Below are 19,290 nucleotides of genomic sequence, written 5' to 3'. Positions count from 1 at the left end.
ACAGAAAAGCCTCAGAGATGTACTCTTTATCAGAAATGGGCCCTTCATTGAAGGCTGCTTTAAAAACAGAGCCAAATACAGAAGAGTCAGGATGCTGCTGCGGGGCTGCCAGCTGCTATGCCCTGCCTCCCACTGAGCTGCTGGGATGGCAGAAGGTGTTAGAGATCATCCCCGTCCAGAACGGGGTCATTGCAACCAGCACACATCTATTTCACAGGCCTCTTTTCTTCTTGGCACTTTTCAAGTGAGGAGCAGTAGTCACTGTGGTGACCTACCACAAAGTAAGCATCCCCACCAGACTGAGATCTGTCCCCATGGCACACCCCCATGTCCCCCTGACCATCAAGACCTGGGTGACATTTTTCAGTGCAGGCTGAGTAGTGAGTGAGCAAAACATTGGTGCCACTCACTGGAGAGCAAGCACAGGTCCTTTTACCAAGGGTATTTCACCAGGGAGTGTTCAGCTCTTGGGAGATGACTTGAATGACTTGAGTGTTCAACACAAGTGTTCTGGGGATCTGTCCCTCCCCCTGTGTGTTCCCAGGGACACCACGGAGCAGCCAACATCAAAGCACACGGCTGCAGGGAGCCAGCTGTGTGCAGGGGCTCTGCCAACATGTGCTTCAGTGCAGGCTGTAAAGATGCAGAGGGAAAAGGCTCCTCTTGACCACCAGATACAAGCGTGCTTTCCTTTAGAGCCTTCACACATCTGTGGACTCTGTCTTTATATGAAAGGCAGGAACTCACTGGCTTCCTTGATATTGTCTGGGAAAAGTTTCAGAAGTCTTCCCCTTCATGTTTCTGATGCTGTATTAGTGGCTTCCTCAATGCTCCCCAGGCAATGAATGGCTCTGATGTGTATTCCAACACTTAGTGTGCCATGGAAAACAGTTTCTGGATAAAACTGTGTGTGAAATAACTCCTTAAACAAAAACCATTTTAATTCACTCTGAAGCCAATGTATCATAAATAAAATAATGAACTTTTCTGGCTTTTAAAATCAATACATTTAGTACATTTATTTATTATTGACTTAGGTTTGTTTATTTACTACTTTCCCAAAGTAAAATGCTCTTGTAATCCTGCTGTCCATCCACCCTTGGCTGACTAATATCTTTTCAATCCTCTTGGCCAATTTAAGCTCAGTTTAGACTAAGTCAGAAGTGCCAACATTCCAATATTTTTTTTTAATGAGAAGAAGAAAAAGGAGCAAAATCAGTGCTCCTTTTGAACTGGCCTCGCCAAATTTAGTTCTTTTGCATCCTACCATCTTGGTATTCATCATGAAAATTTTGCTGGGGAAAATATTACATTCCTTTTCTCATGTTCAGGGGATGTACAGGAGAACCAAGGTCAAGAAGTTGGGAGAAAGAATTAAGCATCCCGATGACTAGGGAAACACCCCATGTCCAGCAGTGTAAGGTGGGATCCTTATTCATTGTGTAGGGAAGCTTAGTGAGGTAAAGCTTGCAGAGAAATATTTAATATTTTTTTTAGTAGAAATCTGATAAAGTTGGGGGAAGAAAGCACAGATGAAAAAGTGCCTGGGTTCAACCCTTTCTAAAATTTGAAATAGAACAGTTCAGCTTCTAAAAATTAGATTCTACATGAGCCAGCACAGTGGTTTGGGAGTAAGATGTATTGCCCCACAGATAATCATATGGAAAGGAATATATCCTAAGGGTATCTTTTTCTGGGAGTTACACATTCAGTCTTGAGTTACAGGAGAGCCTGTCCTCCACATGCTCTCTCAGGGAGCTGAGTATCTCCTTCAGCCAGTCCTTTCTCACATAATAGTTAACTGAGAACCTGGTGGTGCTCCCTCCATCCAGTTTCACCCCATGTTCTTACACAGGTGGGTGGGGCAGGTTCAAGACTCTTTGCAAGTCAGTATTTAATTGCATGAACAAAGGCAATGCACAGAGCTTCCTTGGGAGAAGCTGAGGCAGAACTGCCCAGAACAGCTTGGATATAGCCCACTGACTGGAGGGAAGACATTGGGAACTTGAACTGAAATCTCTACTGCAACTCTGTTAAAAGAGGAGGTTTTAACTGTTGTTGCTTTGCCATGGGAAAATGTTCTACCAGGGAAGTACCTGTTAATGCTTTGTGCACTGCACATTCCCAGTGACATGTCTTGAGAACACCTATCAGATCAAGCACTGTTTGCAAAGGGATCTTTTTCCATCTCTGGTTAAAGCATGTGACAGTATTCTCCAAAATTTTTTAATGAAAAGTTTGTGATTGAGACAGAAAAATCATGCAATTCATGGTATATTTGTACTCTTAATACAAAATAGTAAGATGATAGATAGATAGATAGATAGATAGATAGACTGATGGCTGTACTTGTCCACACTTCAAACTGTTCTCTGATGTCTCCACCATGCTTTGACAATATGGCCAGTATTCCAGCTTTTTATATCGTTCCCAGTCTCCTACGGATGTCTGTACACAGCATGTTCCAACCCTGTGATTGCCCAGACTCTGTGTCTTAAGTGTTTTTATGGCCCCTTCCAGATCCCTGTGGAAATGAGCATCTCATAGTCTTTTAATGTTTGGGCTTATTTTTTTTTTCTAGTGACAGTGCCTTTGGGGTCATTGGAAAAATATTATCCCATTTTTGCAGATGGAACACATTAGCTTCCTCACAAAACACAGTGGTGGTGATTCCTTCCCTTTAGAACACAGCTGCAACACACAGACACAGTACTCCAGCATTTCAACCCATTATTCCTCATATGAATAATAATAATTATTGTTTCTCAGACAAAAACAATAGTGAACTGGACTTCTTAGGAGACTGAATCTCTCCTTCTGAGAGCTTTCTAGATCTGTTTTGTACAGCCAGGAGTTCCATCTAGTTAATTCAATGTTGAACTGAATGAGCCTGAACCTCTGAATATTTGGAGGTTCATCTATCACTGAATAATGCAACCAGACAGAAGGAGACAGTTGAATAGAAGTCAATATGCCAACTGTTCCTTCATTTACTTCTGCCATATTAATAAAGTTGATAGAGTGGAACTAATGCATCTGCTCACAATTTATTCCCTAGCAATAAGATACCATTTCACTATTTCATGAGCTCACTCTTTGACTAATTTTATTAGAATTCCTTCCATAGCATCATTTTAAATCACTTTTCATACAGTTTTACTTATGTGTAAAGTAATAAAAAAAGATGGAATAAAGAGAGATGAAAGGATTTAATGAAAAACTCAGGTCATCTTAAATAGAACCAGATTAAATAGAGTTAAGTCACTGAGCATACAACAGCCAACAGAAAAGCGTTTAAAATTACCACTTTCATGGGAAGCTTTGTTCTGTCACGTCAAAAATTTGAACAGTCAAAAGAAATAAGGCAGACTTGGCAGCATCATAAGGTGAGGTAGGGCTCTGGTGCCTTTGGAGAGGTGGCTGGTGACCTGCCAGGCTGATGGACAATGTTGGCCAAAGTACTGCAGAGTCAGAGCCTGATGGATGGAGAGGTGTCCTCCCTTCTTTGCTAGGAACTGGTGAATGAGGTTTATCTCATCCACTGCATTCCAGACATGTGTGGGCTCTGGATGTTAAAAAGATTCAGGATTTTGGTTACATGTTGGTTGTATGCAATGCTAAAATGAATTCCTGTGTACTCCTTTATATTTCTCTTGGTTTTTAGTTTAAAATATTCTGCTATGATGATCCTTTGTTATTCTGGCTTGGGTAGGCTTCAGTGGTTTGGGCTGGGTGTAAGTTCAGACATGAGCACCTAAGCCGAAATTACCTGTTAGCACAATTTCCACTGATCAATAGGGGGTTTGATACAAATGCAGGAAGGACTTTTACTGAGAAAGCTGTGTGGAGGTACAGGCATCCTGGGTGGGAGCTTCCAAAGTGTTCATTTCATTAACAGTCTTCCCTGCACTGAAAAATATAGTTTTATGAACAGCTTTGACTTGAGAGAGATGGATTCTTCCAGAAAAATTCTGAAAATCCTTTCTGTTTTAAAATGCCTTTTTGAGTTGACAGGTAACAGCAACGGTGGATGCTAAAAGTAACTTTCTTTGCTAAAAGTAACTTTATTTTTGTTATGCGGTGCTCTGTTATTGCTGCAGCACTGAGTGCTCAAACAAACACAGATGAACAATTTGTCCCTATTTAATATAACTGATCCAAGGAAGTCGTGGGCTTCTTCCATTCTTTCCTTTTAACTGCTTCCAGTTTGGTGGAAGCTTATGGAGTTAATCTGTAGGCAGTTACTCCAGTTTCAGAGTAATCATTCTTTCATTATGGTGGACTGGGTAAAAAAGTATAACAGCAACTAAAAAGCCAGTAATATGATTTGTTTTAATATTTATGTACAATGCTGAAACTTTTGTGTGTATACATATATGCCCATACATATGCATGAGACTGAGGCAAAATACAGTGAGGCTATTAAAAGCTGAGATAAACAAACAAAATTCTTATTAAATCAGACACTTAGACTATAAATAAATAAATAAAGGAAGATATACAATAATACCTCAAAATTAATAATTTGAGAAAAGTGTAAGGTATCAGGTTCAAAGATCTGTGTGATCTCTTAAAGACTAAAGCTTTGTGAAGAATCAAGTTCATGTTAGTGTCATCTGAACGGAAACAATTCTCATTTCACATAGCAGATGGGCTCCAGAGATATTCACTCTCTAATTATCAGCTCATGTTGACTGAAAGCCACCTAGATGTACGAGGAAGCCTTTGTTTCTCTTTTATTTGCTAGTGTCCATTAGTGTCCAAAACAACTTTTGTAAAAATTAAAAAAAAAAAAAAAAAGTTTACTAGTAAAAGACCAAACCAATCCTTTAAAGAGTTGATTCTAACTGTGCACTGAGGTATCTAATGCAGGAGAATAGTTCTTTTGATTCTAGTCCAGACATTTCAAGGGCCTTGCTATGCCTGCCTTCTAAAAATGAAGCTTTGAAGGGGGAACAGACACGGAGCAAGAGCTATTGTTTGAGCTTACATGTCTCGCTCTCATCTTTGCCATGAATGATCTTTTGTAAACACATTTGAGCTCACACATCTTTGGGCAGGGCAGGAGGGATGTCTTGTCACTGCAACACCTGAAGAAAACTTTGCAAAATCTGCAGACAGTTAGAAAAATCCGTAATGTGCCTTCCATTGGTAGAGCTGTGGTAAATCTGTATCTGCCACAGATACATTTTGCACATTATATTAAATAAGTCCATTATAAGAAAGGATTTGTCTCCCACAGCAGTAAAGATAAGGCTTATTCAGTGATGCAATGAATATCTCTCATGACTCTATAATTTGTGATGTGAATTACATATTAAAGACAAGCACTATCCTGTAAGATTCACTCTTTAAATAGTCTGAAAATGCGACAAAAAGAAAGGGAATTGGTAACTTAGTTTGATGTGCTTATTGATTGTGATTGGTAAGCAAACCAGCCACATGAAACTTGTTACTGATATTCTCCAGGGAATGCAGTTAAAATAAACTTCTGTTTGTTTAAGCACATACCCTGAGCAGAGGTATGAACAAGAAAATGCCTGTTGAGCTATTTTATGGCACTGCACTGAGAGCAATGGCAGCACATCCAGGAATTTCAGGCTTTCTTGTGAAATCCTGTGCAAATTGTTTTACTGCAAGGTAGGAGCTTTCTGGTGTTAATGTTAGTTGAAGTAATACTGTCAAATAGCTGTACAGTGTGTCCAGACCCAAAGGCTCCAAGTTAACATCACAGTTTAACACTAGAAGATACTTTGACATTTATTTTGTCATAACAACTTTGCCTAATTATAGGGCATCAAGCAGAGAACAGGATAACTCTACAAAAGAACCCATCTCTCCAACCTTTAGTGCACAAAAATGGCTTTAACATCTTGAAGTCAGTGGGAAGATTTGTTTTTCTACCTTAGTTTTTTTCACCGTGAAATTGAATGAGATCAGGATAAGGGGAGACAGCTATTTCACCCTCTTTTTTGATTGTATTATCAAAGATCCATCACTACTGACTGAATTCCAGTGTGGATTTATATCTCCATCTGTATCAGTTACATGTAGCCTACTGAATGTCAGGTTTAACCCTGACAATATTAGGACATAATTGTCATTTGCTCATTGGTCCAATTTAGACGGAGCATCTTAGACATAGCATAATTTAATGGAAACAGTGAATAATACTATATGACAGTTGCCAAATTTTCATATCATTTTAGAAAGCAAAACCAGAAATCATCATACTTAAGTAAAAAAAAAAAGACCATTTTTTTTTTTTTGAGAAATCACTTTTTATTGTTTTTTGGTTTAAAGAACACTTTTTCTTGAAATGAGAACACAAGTAAAAGTACACTTCTTTTTCTGTAGCTTGCTTTTAAACTTCTTTTTGTGTGGCTTGTTTTTAAACTAATTAGTAGTACTAAGGACATGCAATTCCTTTAAAAGGCAAATTTTAAATTATTGAATATTACCATGCTTAATATCAATTTGACCAGGAAGGGCCACAACTGCCTTTATAATACAGTATTTTAAAATAAAAACACACTAAGAAGTGATTGCTATAATTCATTTTTCTTATTTTCTTCCTTGTCAAAAGGTGATATTTTCTATTTTAAGTTCCAGTTCTACAGGTATTTTTATTTTGCTGAAAAAAAACCCTGACTGTGTTTTGGTGATCTTGTCACAACACAGAAGTGAGGGTGAGGTAATGGAATACGAGATAGCACACACTGTTTTTTAACCTAATACTGATGCCAGGACTCCCCTATCTTCTGCTGAAGCAACTTTGTTTATAAATATGTAAGGAGCAAGAAATAAGAGGATGGAGTCAAGCTTTTCTCAGAGGTGACAAACAATAGGACAAGGGGCAATGGTTATAAACTGGAGCACAGGAGGTTCCATATAAATATTAGGAAGAATTTTCTCACTGTGAAGGTGACAGAGCACAGCACAGGGTGCCCAGGGAGGCTTTGGAGTCTCCTTCCCTGGAGAGATTCAAAACCCACCTGGAAAGGTTCCTGTGTGACCTGATATAGGTGACCCTGCTCTGGCAGGGGGGTTGGATTCAATGATCTTTCGAGGTCCCTTCCAACCCCTAAATTCCTATGATTCTGTGATTCCATGAACTGGGAATACCTGTTTAGGCTGTACAATGTGGAGGGTGAGCATTTTTACAAGGTAATTTGAAGAGACATTTCATCTGAGCTGATGTAGATCTGTTCCTCATAATTGTTCTAAACTCTTGTTACTGTTGAAAGAGAAAGGAATTTTAGAATGTGCTTTGTTTTATCCTGAAGTTATAGCCAACCCTAAATACATTTTTTCCTCTTCAAATGTCCTTGAACAGAATTTCAAAGCCATATGGGTGGGTGCAGTGCTGTCTTTTTCACAGATTTTGTTTTAATTCAGGATTGTGGTTCTCGAATTCGTCCAGAGGAGTCCTGTGGCTTGCAACCTCTGTCTCATGAATACCTCTCAGCAATTTCACAGACAGAGCTTAAGACCTGTGAAGCTGGAGATACAAAAGGTTTGTACTTAATCCTCTTTCTTCTGAAAATTAACTTATTCACCTCATAGAAGTAAAAAACATTTACTCTTTTCTAACGTGCACTAAGCCATGCACAGTAACTTTAACTAATCACTTGTAATAGTTAGAGATTTTTTTTTCTCTATAAGTTTGTTCATTTGTGTTTTGTATTGTTTTGTTTTGTTTGTGTTTTCAGTTTTGTGTTTTGCTTTGTTTTTAATCTATAAATACAAACCAGAATATTCAGTGGGGGAAATTTCTCTCTTTCATCCTTCTTTGGATCAAGGACTGAAATGACGTTTTTTTATAGCAACAAAAATCTTTTTTTTCCCTGAAGAAAATCCCCTTTGAGTCAATGGGATTTGGACCAGCCTATCATAGGAAGATTACTTGTCAGTTCAGTATTGCTGTATCAATAATCCAGAAGCCAGCAAGCACTAACCATGTGTTTGGCTCCTCAGAGAGAGAGAATTGACAGAGACCATGGGAAACACAGTGGGAATTTACTGCAGGTGAATCTGACTCCTGCAGTCATAGAATCATAGAATCATAGAATTGGCTGGGTTGGAAGGGACCTCAGAGATCATCGAGTCCAACCCTTGAACCACCGTTGCGGTTGCTAGACTATGGCACTGAGTGCCACATCCAGTCTCTTTTTAAATATCTCCAGGGACGGAGAATCCACTACTTCCCTGAGCAGCCCATTCCAATGCTTGATCACTCTTTCCATAAAGAAATTCTTTCTAATATCTAACCTAAACTTCCCCTGGCACAACTTAAGACCGTGCCCTCTTGTCTTGTTGAAAGTCGTCTGGCAAAAGAGACCGACCCCCACCTGGCTACAACCTCCTTTCAGGGAGTTGTAGAGAGCGATGAGGTCTCCCCTGAGCCGCCTCTTCTCCAGTCTGAACAGCCCCAGCTCCCTCAGCCTCTCCTCATAGGGTCTGTGGAAATTTGGTAAGCAGGCAATTACAGAATCTGCTGAGTAAAAGATCTCAGGCACACTTTTAATGTTCTGTCCCTCACTGCTATGACATTCATGGTTTAGTTGTACCCAGCTTTCCACATTTTTCATGGCTGTACCCAGTTAAACAGAATTCTGTACCAGCTCTCTCTTTGCATCCATCAGCTATCTGGATTTAAGTCCAGTAGAGACCTAAATTGATGATCAACTGAGTGTACTCTTTGATTACAAAGTGTAAATTTCAGTTTTGACATAAGTTTGTAGGCCTAGTGCCAATTATTCTGTACCATCAAAATAATTTCCTTTTAAAAATAATTTAAATTTTATTGTTCATAAATGCAGCTAAAAGAAAAAAATCTGTGACCTATTCACAGAGAAAACATTTAGCAGACTAGGATTTCGTCAGTTGGGCCTATTCTTTTTTTTTTTTATGGATGATTTTTTTGCAGTATGGAAAACTCTCATTTTGATCTTGAAAGAAAAAGATGTAGTTTTCTGATTATAACAATAAGAAATGCTGAATAAAAGTATAAGAGGCTGAAATCCCTATCTGGAAGAAATAAAACAATCAGATTCATTGTGTAGCCTTCATAGGTTAAAACTTTTTAACTTTAGGCTAAAATTTTTATAAAACAACGTAAACAGTCTTAATGAAATGTTAAAGACATATTTCATTCGATACATTTTTTTGAGAATCGTTTATAGGACTGTCAGTGTTTAATCTTAAGCAGAAGATTTAAATATGAAAAAATGCTTTAAGGAGCCAAAAACCCAGTTTTCTTTCACTCTTCCTGTAGAAACTTAGAGGCTTTCATAAACCTTTGGTTTCACCAGTTTTTAGTCTGGTGATAAACTTAGACCAACAGCAGCTCTCTCTTTCTTTCCATCTGTGAATTGCAAGTAAACTTTTCTTCACCTGATAGAGCTGCTGCCAACTCTCTTTTCCTCAATAAATCACCAGGTTACAATCATGCTGTTTTCCTATCCTAATGAATTTTGAACTTTAAAGTAGTCCTCAGCTGATGAGAACTGTAAGGAAAGTTATACTTAAGGTCAAAAATTCTGTGATTGGGACACAGGTGATGGAAGATTGGAATTCCTGTATACAAGGAGCACTGCACAGCTCTATCTCCACACCTGCAACCCCAGCACTATTGGCCTGAGCATCCTTCCTTCCTTCCCTGGCACTGGGCTGAACTGGGCTGAACTGGGCTGCTTGCCCAGTGGCAGCTTTCAGGAGGCACCCAAGGGCAGCAGGGGAACCAGGTTGTGCTCGCTGATCCCCAGTGTTTTAAGGGCACTGTCCAAGCCTTTATTTGGCTCCAGTCTCCTGGTGCAGGTGAAGGTGGGGGGAGTGTGTTCAGCTGGGCAGGCTGCAGAGCATCTGGTTGTAGAACCCTGGGACATATTCCACCCTTAGAAGTAGCAGTCTGGGCTCCCGTACAAATCAGCCTTGATGGTTTTATTTAGAAGGTCTGTTTTAATCTGCTAAGATAACTCACCCTGCTGCTTACAAAAACATGTTTGCTGGGGATTTCAGCTCAATGCAAGCACCAGCTGCCACCCTGGAAATTCCCCTGCTCCTGAGGTAGCAGCTGTCTCTCCCAAGGCTGCTGGGACCTTGCAGGGCTGCTTCACTCAGCCTCCCACTCCATCCCTGTCCTCACCACTGCTGATAAGCAGCAGCCTTGTTTTTTTGCTGTGGCTTCTTGTGTAGCAGGAATCTGTCACTCACAGCAAAGCAAAGCTGGCTGGCTGCTCAGCTCCTGCCTTGTGGAAGTGACTGTCACAAGCAGTCAGATCAGCTCTGAAAACATTTGTTTCTGTAGCTGTTTGCTGGGCTGCAATGAGAAACCCAGTAGTGCCAGCAAGGCCTCATAGCCTTCAGACCTCTGTGTTTTTCCTTGTGTAACACCTTTAATCATAGAAAAAGCAGATTTTCCTGGGAGAGCTGCATAGACACTGAAAGATAGTGTGTGGGATGGTGCACTTGTATGGATGAGAGAAGTGCTTACTGTGTTGATATAAAGGCAATTCAGAAGTTTTCTGTCTCCCTTCAGAAACTAAATGCCTCTAACTTCCAGTAGGCATTTGAAAATTAATATCTTTAGAGAGCCAAAATAACAAAACTATTCAATGGTAGATAAAAGATGCCTAAAATCCACTGAATTTTTGTAATTTTACTTAATGTTTCTAATCTTTAAAATAATTTTTGAAAATAGGCATTAGGCTCTAATAAATCACATAGCTATTCATCTCGCCTTCTTTTCCCCTTCTGAAATGGATACGTGTAGTGTGGGGTGGTTGTCTAAACTTTCACAAATGAAAGAAATTAGCATTTCTAAGGAAAAGTCATCCTCTCTTATTATCTGTACATTACCAGGATAACCTTAGTTTCACTTTTCTACCAAGGGAGTCTTAAAATATAGCTTTGATCAGCATCCCAAAGGTAGGTGTTTCGTGACTAGTGAGGGTGAATCTTGCTTTTTGACATTTGAATCTTAGTATCTTATCTTCTTATTCAGCCTCATTTCCCCCTTTCCTTTCCTCATATACCTGCTGTGGAAAAAAGGTCTGACTGTTACATGACTTCTATGGAAAGGAAAACCTCTCATCCTTGTTAAATGAAGAAGTCATGTCACAGAGGAAGGTTATAGTCAGTTCAAAGGATTGGAGGGCTTTTCATTAAGGGAAATGACAAAATATTAAAAAATATCTGGCTTGCCATATCATAAGTTTGCTTCCAAAAATACAGAGGAGATGATGACATCACATTACTGTTTTCCAGGGCAGTGGATTGTCCCTTGCCTCAGCTGCTCTGACAACAGGACCTGTGACTGGAGAGAAATCATGTGGCAGCCCCATGGCTGCCAGCACTCTGTGCTATCCAAGCCTGAGCTCCAGCACTGCGTGGAGGGCAGAAGGGTATGTAGCAAATTCCACAGTTTAATTTTTGTTATTTACCTGGATATTTAACGTCCTGAAGCCCTGAAGGGATTTTGGGGTTGATGAGCAAAAAAAAAACAAGCAAACAAAAAAAAACCAAACAAAAAAGCCAAATAAAAAATAAAACAACTACAACAAAACTTATTATTATTTGGAAAACTACTTGGATGGAAACCCTACTGTACATAATTTAGCCTTTAGGAGTTTCAAGACCTGCAGGGTATGTGGATCCCAGCTGGAGTTGTGGTGAGTGCAGAAGGACTGTAACTGGAGGATGGATTTGCACTGTTGTCACTGTTTGTCTCACACTTGACATGCAAGTTGGGTTTCTTCTGCTGCATACCTAATGCATGGCATTGCTTGTGCACACTAATCTTACCAAGTCTTCTTGCACATTCTTTTCTTGTAGTGAAGCTTCTAAGGTGATTGCTTGGAAATACAAGGTCTCCTTAATAAGCATGCTATGACTGTAAAACTTGAGAGAGCTCTGATCTGAGGCTCAGGTTCCTTACTGAGGATACAAGTATCCAGAAAGTAAGTAATTAATTGTTGTGAAGATTTCTGTAGTGTATTATCTAGGTAAGAAAATAGTAATTAAAAGTGGTATTTTGATGACATTTGAGAGAAGTTCTATACCAATACATACAAAACTAACTGTCTTTTGTTTTATTCTTTTTTCCTGGCTGTTTGTTGTCCTGCACAGTCCTTTACTGCCATTTCACTTTTTTCTATCATTTCCTTCATTAACATAAAGGATTTCTCTTAACACATTTTTCTATAGAAATGTAGGTCTCTATGACAGAGGAGATTGATTTGCTCCTCATATACAAAAAATGAGCACTTCTAGACTGCCACAGAAAAAAATGTAGAAGTTTATATCTTTGCTTTGGTCTTTAATTTCCATAGATCTTGGGCTGCTTCAAGTAGCAAACCCCCTCTGGTCAGACAATTGAAGGATAGCTGAGGAAAAATATGCCAACAGGGAAGTTGATTCCCGGGGTATCTCTGTGAGGATTGTGCTGATTTTCCCACCTCCTGTATTTGATACATTCAAGTGTTAAAAACAGGATGTTTGTTAAGGGATCACTAAAACAAAATATATGAAATTAATGTTTGTGATCACAGAATCATGGAATGATTTGGGTTAGAAAAGACCTTAAAGATCATCTAATTTCAATCCCCCTGCATGGGCAGGGACACCTCCCACCAGACCAGGTTGCTCAAAGCCCCATCCAACCTGGCCTTGAATGCTTCCAAGGAGTAGGACAGCCACAACTTTTCTAGGCAACCTGTTCCAATGTCTCACCACCCTCATCGTGAAGAATTTTCTTCTAATGTCTAACCTAAATCTATCTTCTTCCACTTTAAAGCCATTACCCCTTGTCCTATTGCTACGTGCCCTTGTAAAAAGTCCCTCCTCCCCAACTTTTTTTCAATAAAAAAACCCGATTCACTCATGTCCACTTTTCAACCTGTGCTCACCTAACCTATGTGCCTCTGCATTCTGGGATTTTTTAGGATGCCACCTCACTTGTTATATATCCAGCTTGTGTAACTTTGGTCTCTGGAGTTTAAAATCCTTTGCAAAGGAGTCATGTGTGATGAATTATATCAGACGCAAAATCTTTCCATCAGAACTGCAAGTAACCATGAGCTCTTTCAGCCCCATTTTCTTACCTGCAAACCACACAGGATCTGAATTCTTGCTCAGAGTTTATTTTGAGCTAAGGCAATAAAAACTCCATATACCCCATGTACACAGCACCAATCCTTCCTCAGAAAAGCAGAGATGTGCACTTCTACAGTATCATTGAGTCAAAAGGGCTCACACCTTCCATCAGAACAGCTCTCTATGATTGAATTTCATTTCTGAATGCCCTTCATAAATAGTTCAGAGTCCTGCAACATTTGACCAGGGATCAAAGAAAAGTAGTGACATTTTGATTCACTAGACTGAAGTCTCTGAATTTTGTCCTGAAAAAAAGAATTATTTCATTTCAGGATTCTGATCTGCTGGCTCTTCTTATTACTGTTGAAACACCATAAGATATTTTAAACAACATAAGTGTCTGTGGTTGTGTATTTTCTTTTAAACAAGAGGTGTTAATCACTATGCCACTGCCAAATTCCAAACTGTTTTCTTATACTCCTCTAGTAGTTTTATATTTAAAAAAATTTAAAAACCAAGCCTACCTGTCTTTCTACTTCTAGAATGTGAGGGGAAGCATGCAATGCATTAACCTCTGCTTTGTTGTGTCCCTGGTCTGGGCGCATTGCAGCAACTGATTAAGTTGAATGCTCTTCTTGACTCAAATGAAGCACTGAATAAGTACAATAATTCTGGTTTTCCCATGCTGCATAGAACAACAGCAAAAGGCAGCATTCAGCTACACATCTTGCTCACTAATTTCTCTTTTGCGTTTGTTCATGTTTCTGATATATGCTAACAGTCACCCAAACAGAGCAATTCTGTCCTACCTATGTCAGAAATATGCCTTCAAAAATGCTTTCTAATTAATTTTCTAACTCCAGGCTGCAAAATGGATTTGTTTTTCAGAGCTCACGTCTAGAATTATTATCTCCTTTCTCTATAACAGAGATTTATTTTCTCTGGCTATGACTTACAATTACTATTGATTTCTCATCATCTTAGCTGCCATTTTAATTTATGTGTGTATAAAACTGTGTTTGAACTAAGTTGTTTCTGTTCCATAAAAACTCAAGACCGCCTCTAATGAAACAATAACCAAACAGTAACCCTCAGATTGGTGGAGGCATGAGGAAAGATACACATCCACAAAAATAATTTACGAGGCCTTATTTTACTTGGTAAATATTCTTGGTAGCAAGACTAATCAGTCATATGGCATATGGTTATATTTTAGGTGCAATAAACAGGAAAATTCTGAAGTGTTGAGGCTAATGTTATTCTGGCTGAGTAGATTTATATTTTTAGTATTTACTATATTTTTACTATCTGTAATCCTTTTTGTCCTCCATTTTAAAGTCTAACTAGGGGTAACAAGATGCAGGCTGTATTGTTCTTAAGGAACTCCATGTGCATGCCCTAATTGAATCAAATAAATAGATTATCATAATGCAAGTATAATATCTGTATTTTACTGGCTCAACAAAATCCTCTATGACTGTGCTTAATGAGATTTGCTGTAAGACTGACACAATTCTATTAAGACAGAATTCTTTGATTTTTGTGCATGAACTTTAAAAATGGGTGAAGGATAAGAGGTTCTAACAGGTAATTATTTATACAATTAGCAGCTTATAGAAAGATGGTCTCTGTTGCAGGGGGTAAAGTATTTTGTTTATCAGGGAAATACTACCCTGAGTTTAGTATTATAATAAAACATCATTGAGTCGTGAAATTAAGAACAGAAAATATGAAAAGTCAATTTTTTCTAAACTACTTAAAATTCAGCTGTTAAAACAGGAATTTTAACTTACAATTTCTTAATATTTTTGAATTAATTAGCATTTTGGATTTACAGGTGTTTACATTTCCTAATTGTGGTTAATTTGTAATGATAGGTCTGGTTAAGAAGTGAATTCCATGATTCTTACACAATGTTTTAAAGCCTGCAAGCCATTATGGATTTTTTCACGCAAAACAGTTGCAACAGAAGACACTGAAAATGTCTGTGTGAAAGTGTTGTTCTTTGGCAAAATTATAGCCCTATATATGTCTGATCCTTTAGTCATCCTGCAGACAAATTCCCCATTGACCTGAACAGCACATGACTAAGCCTTGTGCCAGACTGTAAAGAGAATGAGGTGTTGCAAATTCTACACACCTGAGCCATCATTTTACCCATGGATGTCTTAGACCTAAATACAGAATCATCTCCAGAGCCCCTGGTTCAAATGATATTAGATACTACATGGCACATGCAGCTATAGTAAGATGATGCGACTGTAATAAATGTAGCCATAGATATCATATATTCCATTATGGAGAATAATTATTTTAATTCATTTAAGTTCCTGTCTTACTTGAAGGACATAAGTTTTTTTTTCCTGGGGATATAAACCAGATCTTTGGGTCTTCCAAGCATTTTTTGTAAATGAAGCTTTGATGGTTGCTTTGAGAGATGCTTTCGGGTGGTCTGCATACCACAATAAAATAAACAGCTCTACATCAGGGCTGTTTGAAAAGTTACTTTGTAGATAGAATTCCCTGCAAATGTCCTCTTCCATTTGGATGGATTTTTTAGAGATTAAAAAAAAGGAAAAATTGTCTATTTTTCCAGGATTTACATGTCTCACAGCATGGTTGGGTCAATAGTTAGATTGCTGGATGCAGGCAGATCTGACTTAATGGGTGCTCTGTGTATGCAGATTTATAGGTGCTATGCATCCACCAACCTAGTATATACTGATTACAAGGAATGCATGCTCATCTTTCTAATTGAGATAATTTCTGCATTTATGGGCCAGCATCTCCTTCAAAATCCCAACATATGCAGCCTCCAGAGTGTGACTGCTGATACCCTCCTGTAAAAGATGCAGATGGACTTCAGACCTTTCCATCAGGGCTAAGGGGCAGGGACCATAGATTTCACATACTGCAGTCCTAATGACATTGCTGTCAGCAATGCTGTGATTTCACTGTGAAAGAAGTAGCTGGAGTTAAACAGATTTACTTGATTCCACTGATGCAGTCCTCATATTGCTCAAGACTTCTTGACTGATGGTTTCTATTAAATTCACTGAAATTTTTGAGGATAATTTGCAGTTTTCATCTGCCTTTCTGTACAAGTCCACTTTGGCTCATTTCTCTCTTCCCCATTTACATCAAGTCTTACCTATTGTCTTAGCAGTCTTGTGTCTGAGGATTCTGGTTAATTTCCCTCGTGGAACAACCTGTATTTCTCAGGACTGTGGTGTTGCCATCTGTCTCAGTCCTGACTCATCCTGCTCCTACACATGTTCTCCTAAGAATAAGTACACATTCCCAGATGGACAACTAGACACTCAATAGCATTATCTGTCTGGTCTAATCTATCTTCTGACCTCCTGCTTTTCCTCTTCGTGCAAGGTTACTTAAAGAGTGAAAATGGGGATGTTCTTAGACTAAGAACTTACCCTTCAGAGATGGGCAATGCACAACCTCAACATTCTTGTGATAATTTTTGAAGAAGTATTTCTAGGTCCTAACAATTCTCTATTTCATCCAGTGATACTGACTGCTCTAAAGGAATCTATTCTGACTTCTGTTACCTCTTTCGTGTTCTCAGACATCAGGACAACAACAAAGTACTATTCTAGTGCCCACCTGATATTTTCATGTGGTGCCCATCATCATGGCATTTATGGACTAGAACTGACACTTTAAGATGTAATCTCTTATTTGAGACTTTGGAAGACATTTAGACACTTCAGACTTAATTTCTAGAGAATACGCAGTGTATCTGTGTATCATCTTCATTGGCTTTGGCCATGGTTCTTCTCTCCTATTTTTTCCACGAAGGGTGTTCTGCTAATTGAATTCAGTGACAGATGAGATCAGACCAAATACGTTAGAAGGAGAAAATATCTATCAGAATCTTAGTCACAGAGAATGAGGAGTGAGATAAAAATGCCCCAATATATCAGTGCAGTTTATAGCTGAATACACTCCTTTACAATTAGAAATCCCCATGGGCAGTGATAACAATATGATATCAAATGTTATTAGAATAAGAAGGAAAACAATCTAAGATGTTCTACCAACATCTCTATGTGTGTAACCTGGTTGAGCCTGTTTGTTATTCAGCTAATGATGTTCTATGTTTTTATAGAAATGTTCTCACCCACGTTGCAAGTTAATGATATCCTTGCCTGCTAATATCTGAGAACTGCTTTTTAAATAGATACACATCTAGATACCACAGTAATGTTCTTATGAAATAGAGATTATAGATACATGGATGTAGACAGGCCAGAGAGATTAAGAGATTTTGCAAATTAAAAGAATTGTTTAAAACCTCAAGTTAACCTACTTTAGAATTAGGACATATTGTAAGCATGGAGTATCTTCCTAATTGCAAATAATGGTGTGCATGTCTGTGTCTGTCAGGGAGAAAAAAAGAGAATATCCCACCAGTTCTTCCATTGATCCAGGGTTCCTTGACTTCTGTGAGTCATGTTAAAGGGGTTTTTTTCTGACACAACATGAAAAGAGTTGGAAATACCCTTGCGTGTGAGAGAAATGCTTATGCAGTTCAAGCATGAACAGCAGCTGTTTAGGAATTTACTGTGTCAAGCAGCTTTGAGAGGTCCAGGTTAGGAGGTAAAAGACTCTCTATATGCTCAGTGCTTATTTTAATTTGTTTGCTACCATACATACATTATATACATTATATATCACAATGAGCAAGGCACGGGAAGCTCAGGTCATTGCCGTGCCCATTCACCAAATCAGGGTATGTTCATCTGAAACTGCTTCTGTTCCATGGGAACCATGACGGGTACACTGTGTGGCTTTTTTTTTCTCGCCATAAGTTCATAGTGAGAACTGGAATCAGTTTCTAGAACCATGACATTCCTGGATGAAACAGATAAATAAAGATGTATTAGAGGAAAGAAGTACAAGATGTTTTCACCACCTAAGATGTTTTCATCTCTAAGAGAAACTTTGAAAACGTATTCTTAAACATGTGATTTTGTGCAGTCTGAATGTTATTTTCATAGCCAAATACTCAAGGTGTAAGTAGAAAGGCATCAAACCCCAAATCAAATTAAAAACACAAACAGCAAAATCCAATTTACATGGTGTCAACTACCCTGAGTTCCAGAGTAGGTAGGAGAAGTTGCACATTGCCATGGAGAGAACAGGCTGTGACTGTGTTTTGGCTCTGTGAGGTTTCTGACTCCCAGTTTTACATTTATCTCTGCTATGTGGATTTCTGGCTGAGGTGACTGTGGTAATAACTGATTACCCACACAGTTTCATTGGCAAACCACAGTGAACCTGGGTTCTCTTCCACTTTTGGACTCTTGTCATTGCTTACATGTTCTTTTCAGCAGGAGGAAACATTAGTCCCATCCACTGAAAATAGGGCAATTACATTTTAAAACCTCACACATTAAGTTCTGTGGTGTCCACATACAGCAGTGCTTGATTTGTCAGGGGAGTCTATGAAATAAGTAGGAGTAAGCCCAAATTTCAAGTCTTCATTCATTTGCAAGGTCAGAGTGACCCAGTGGGGTCAGTAACAGCTGCTGGTACTTGAAGTACTTCTGTCATGCTGATGGCAATTCTAATCTTCCTTCTGGTGATCTCCTCACACATGACAGAACTCTGTGCAGATTATCCACCACCAAAGTAACCCCCTTTTCCCCCCTCTGAAATGGCAGAAAGACCATCTCTATACAAATAAGGCAGCAGCTGTTTTCATTGATGTGTGTGTGTTACTTTGGTGTAAATTCTAATGAATCACGTTTACAGAAGACATACATTAACTAAGATGTGCTGTGCAGCAACAAACCACATGAAAAACTTGAGGAAGAAAAGCAGGTAGCTGCAAGTAATCACTGGAATCTCTGTGCTAGCAATTGGAAGTAAATATAAACTTAATCAAAAGAAATTATCAACAAGGATGAAAAATGTGCAGCTGTGAAATAATTGTGCAACTGTAGAAATCTCTAACCTGTACTTTTTGCCTTTCAAATACATCATATAGCTTTTTTTTAACCAGATCACACAGATTTTGCTAAAGGAGAACTTCAGTATGGTTATGTTTCGGCTGGAGGACTGGAAGCTCATAGAGATATTCCTTGAACGTTATAAGAAGGGTTTAAACATGAGCTGTATTCTTTCCTTAACTTTTGAATTTTGGAGTGAACAGCTTCTAAGTCATATCTTTTT

At 38.7% G+C, this 19,290-nt stretch overlaps 1 protein-coding gene across 3 annotated transcripts in view; it reads left to right on the top strand.

The window, feature by feature from the left end:
- The window catches only part of CPED1 (cadherin like and PC-esterase domain containing 1), a 139,516-nt gene that overhangs the window by 108,454 nt on the left and 11,772 nt on the right, over positions 1-19,290 (top strand). For all 3 annotated transcript variants that reach the window (XM_030447225.1, XM_030447206.1, XM_030447217.1), the window contains 2 exons: positions 7,399-7,516; positions 11,269-11,405. In XM_030447225.1, the coding sequence (XP_030303085.1) occupies positions 7,399-7,516; positions 11,269-11,405 (255 nt within the window). The remainder of the gene's footprint in view (positions 1-7,398; positions 7,517-11,268; positions 11,406-19,290) is intronic.

Source organism: Calypte anna, chromosome 1, assembly GCF_003957555.1.
Source record: "Calypte anna isolate BGI_N300 chromosome 1, bCalAnn1_v1.p, whole genome shotgun sequence".
NCBI classification, from domain to species: Eukaryota; Metazoa; Chordata; class Aves; order Apodiformes; family Trochilidae; genus Calypte; species Calypte anna.
The sequence above is the reverse complement of the archived record's forward strand: the minus strand, read 5'-3'. Positions and strand labels throughout refer to the sequence as shown.